This window comes from Calidris pugnax, unplaced genomic scaffold (assembly GCF_001431845.1).
Source record: "Calidris pugnax isolate Ruff unplaced genomic scaffold, ASM143184v1 scaffold1262, whole genome shotgun sequence".
NCBI classification, from domain to species: domain Eukaryota; kingdom Metazoa; phylum Chordata; class Aves; order Charadriiformes; family Scolopacidae; genus Calidris; species Calidris pugnax.
Window position 1 is genome coordinate 1 of NW_015091820.1, and position 2,343 is coordinate 2,343.

The window sequence follows — 2,343 nt, forward strand, 5'->3', positions numbered from 1 at the left end:
ATTGGGGGGGTTGGAGGAGCATCTATGGGGTGTTTGGGGGCATCTATGGAGCCCTGAAGGTGGTTGTGGGGCATCTATGGGGTGTTTGGGGGCGTCTATGGGGCGTTGAAGGTGGTTATGGGGCATCTATGGGGTCTTGAAGATCCACAGTGGGTCCATGGGGGGTTGTTGGGCATCTCAGGGGGGTTTGGTGGCCCCTTGGTGGCATCTCGAGGGGTTTGGTGGCTCCAGGTTTAGTGGCTCCATGGTGGCATCTCAGGGGGGTTTGGTGGCTCCATGCTGTCATCTTTGGGGGTTTGGTGGCTCCATGGTGGCATCTCATGGGGTTTGGTGGCTCCGTGGTGGCATCTCAGGAGGGTTCGGTGGCTCCGTGGTGGCATCTCAGGAGGGTTTGGTGGCCCCTTGGTGGCATCTCAGGGGGTTTCGTGGCCCCTTGGTGGCATCTCAGGGGGTTTGGGTGACATTGTCCTTGTTGTCCCCAGGGAAGGAGAAGAAGACCCCCCTCCTGGAGGGGACCCCGTTGCGTCTCAAGCCCCGCAGCGTCCACGAGCTCTCGGTGGAGCAGCAGCTTTACTACAAGGAGATCACCGAGGCCTGCGTGGGCTCCTGCGAGGCCAAACGCGCCGTCAGTGTCCCCAAATGTCCCCAAGTGTCCCCAGTGTCCCCAACCCCACCTTTGGGGACATCCCCGTTGTCCCCAAGGCCCTTCAGGTTGAGGTGGCCCTTGGTCTTGAGGTGGTTCCATCTCAACGTGGTTCCACCTCAACGATGTCCCCTTGTCCTATTCCCTACGTAGTTATGGGGTCTTGGTGTCCCCCCACCATGTCCCCAAATGTCCCCAATGTCCCCAACCCCCCCTTTGGAGACATTGGGGACATCCCCGGTGTCCCCAAGGCCCTTCAAGTTGAGGTGGCCCTTGGTCTTCAGATGGTTCCACCTCAAAGGTGTTCTTCTGGGTTGGTGGTTTCCCCCTCTTGTCCCATCCCCCACGTAGTTATGGGGTCCTGGTGTCCCCCCCCAGTGTCCCCAAATGTCCCCAATGTCCCAAATGTCCCCAACCCCACCTTTGGGGACATCCCCGGTGTCCCCAAGGCCTTTCAGGTTGAGGTGGCCCTTGGTCTTGAGATGGTTCCACCTCAACGACGTCTTCTTCTCTCGCTCTCCTTGTGTCTTTCACGTAGTTATGGGGTCCTGGTGTCCCCCACCATGTCCCCAAATGTCCCCAAGTGTCCCCAACCCCCCCGGGGTGTCCCCTGTCCCCCCCCTTGGTGACATCCCCGTGTCCCCACGCAGGAGGCCCTGCAGAGCATCGCCACCGACCCCGGCCTCTACCAGATGCTGCCGCGATTCAGCACCTTCATCTCCGAGGGGGTGAGTCCCCCCCACCTTGATGTCCCCTTCGATGTCCCCAAGTGTCCCCACGTGTCCCCAAGTGCCACCAAGTGTCCCCAAGTGCCACCAACTCGTCCCCATCATCACGACGTGGGATGGGAGCCACCACCTCCCCCTGCGTCCCCACCTGGGGCTGTCCCCGTGTCCCCTTGTGTGTCACCCCTTTCCATGTCCCCAAGTGTCCCTCCACGTCCCCAAGTGCCACCAGGTGTCCCCAAGTGCCACCAGGTGTCCCCAACGTCCCCGATGTCCCCTCTGTCCCCAGGTCCACGTCAACGTGGTGTAGAACGTGGCTCCTTGTGTCCCTCCATGTCCTTCACGTGTCCTCCATGTCCCTCCTGTGTCCCCCCACATGTCCCCAAGTGCCACCAGGTGTCCCCAAGTGTCCCCACGTGTCCCCAAGTGCCACCAAGTGTCCCCATGTGTCCCCAAGTGCCACCAACTCGTCCCCATCATCACGACGTGGGATGGAAACCACCACCTCCCCCTGCGTCCCCACCTGGGGCTGTCCCCGTGTCCCCTTGTGTGTCACCCCTTCCATGTCCCCAAGTGTCCCTCCACGTCCCCAAGTGCCAACAGGTGTCCCCAAGTGTTCCCAAGTGCCACCAAGTGTCCCCAATGTCCCCGATGTCCCCTCTGTCTCCAGGTCCACGTCAACGTGGTGTAGAACGTGGCTCCTTGTGTCCCTCCACATCCTTCACGTGTCCTCCATGTCCCTCCTGTGTCCCCCCACAGTGTCCCCAAGTGCCACCAGGTGTCCCCAAGTGTCCCCAAGTGCCACCAAGTGTCCCCTCTTGTCCCCAGGTCCGCGTCAACGTGGTGCAGAACAACCTGGCTCTCCTCATCTACCTGATGCGGATGGTGAAGGCGCTGATGGACAACCCCACCCTCTACCTGGAGAAATACGTGAGTGACCCCAGGGACGCTCTGGGGACACCGGTGTCACCTCCC

General features: G+C 61.2%; 1 protein-coding gene across 1 annotated transcript in view; it reads left to right on the plus strand.

Moving 5' to 3' along the window:
• Positions 1 to 482: 482 nt before the first annotated feature.
• The window catches only part of TAF6 (TATA-box binding protein associated factor 6), a gene marked incomplete at both ends in the record, with an annotated part of 15,186 nt that continues 13,325 nt past the window's right edge, over positions 483 to 2,343 (plus strand). Inside the window, 3 exons of the mRNA XM_014962086.1 lie at positions 483 to 625; positions 1,294 to 1,371; positions 2,197 to 2,302. Coding sequence (XP_014817572.1) covers positions 483 to 625; positions 1,294 to 1,371; positions 2,197 to 2,302 — 327 coding nt within the window. The remainder of the gene's footprint in view (positions 626 to 1,293; positions 1,372 to 2,196; positions 2,303 to 2,343) is intronic.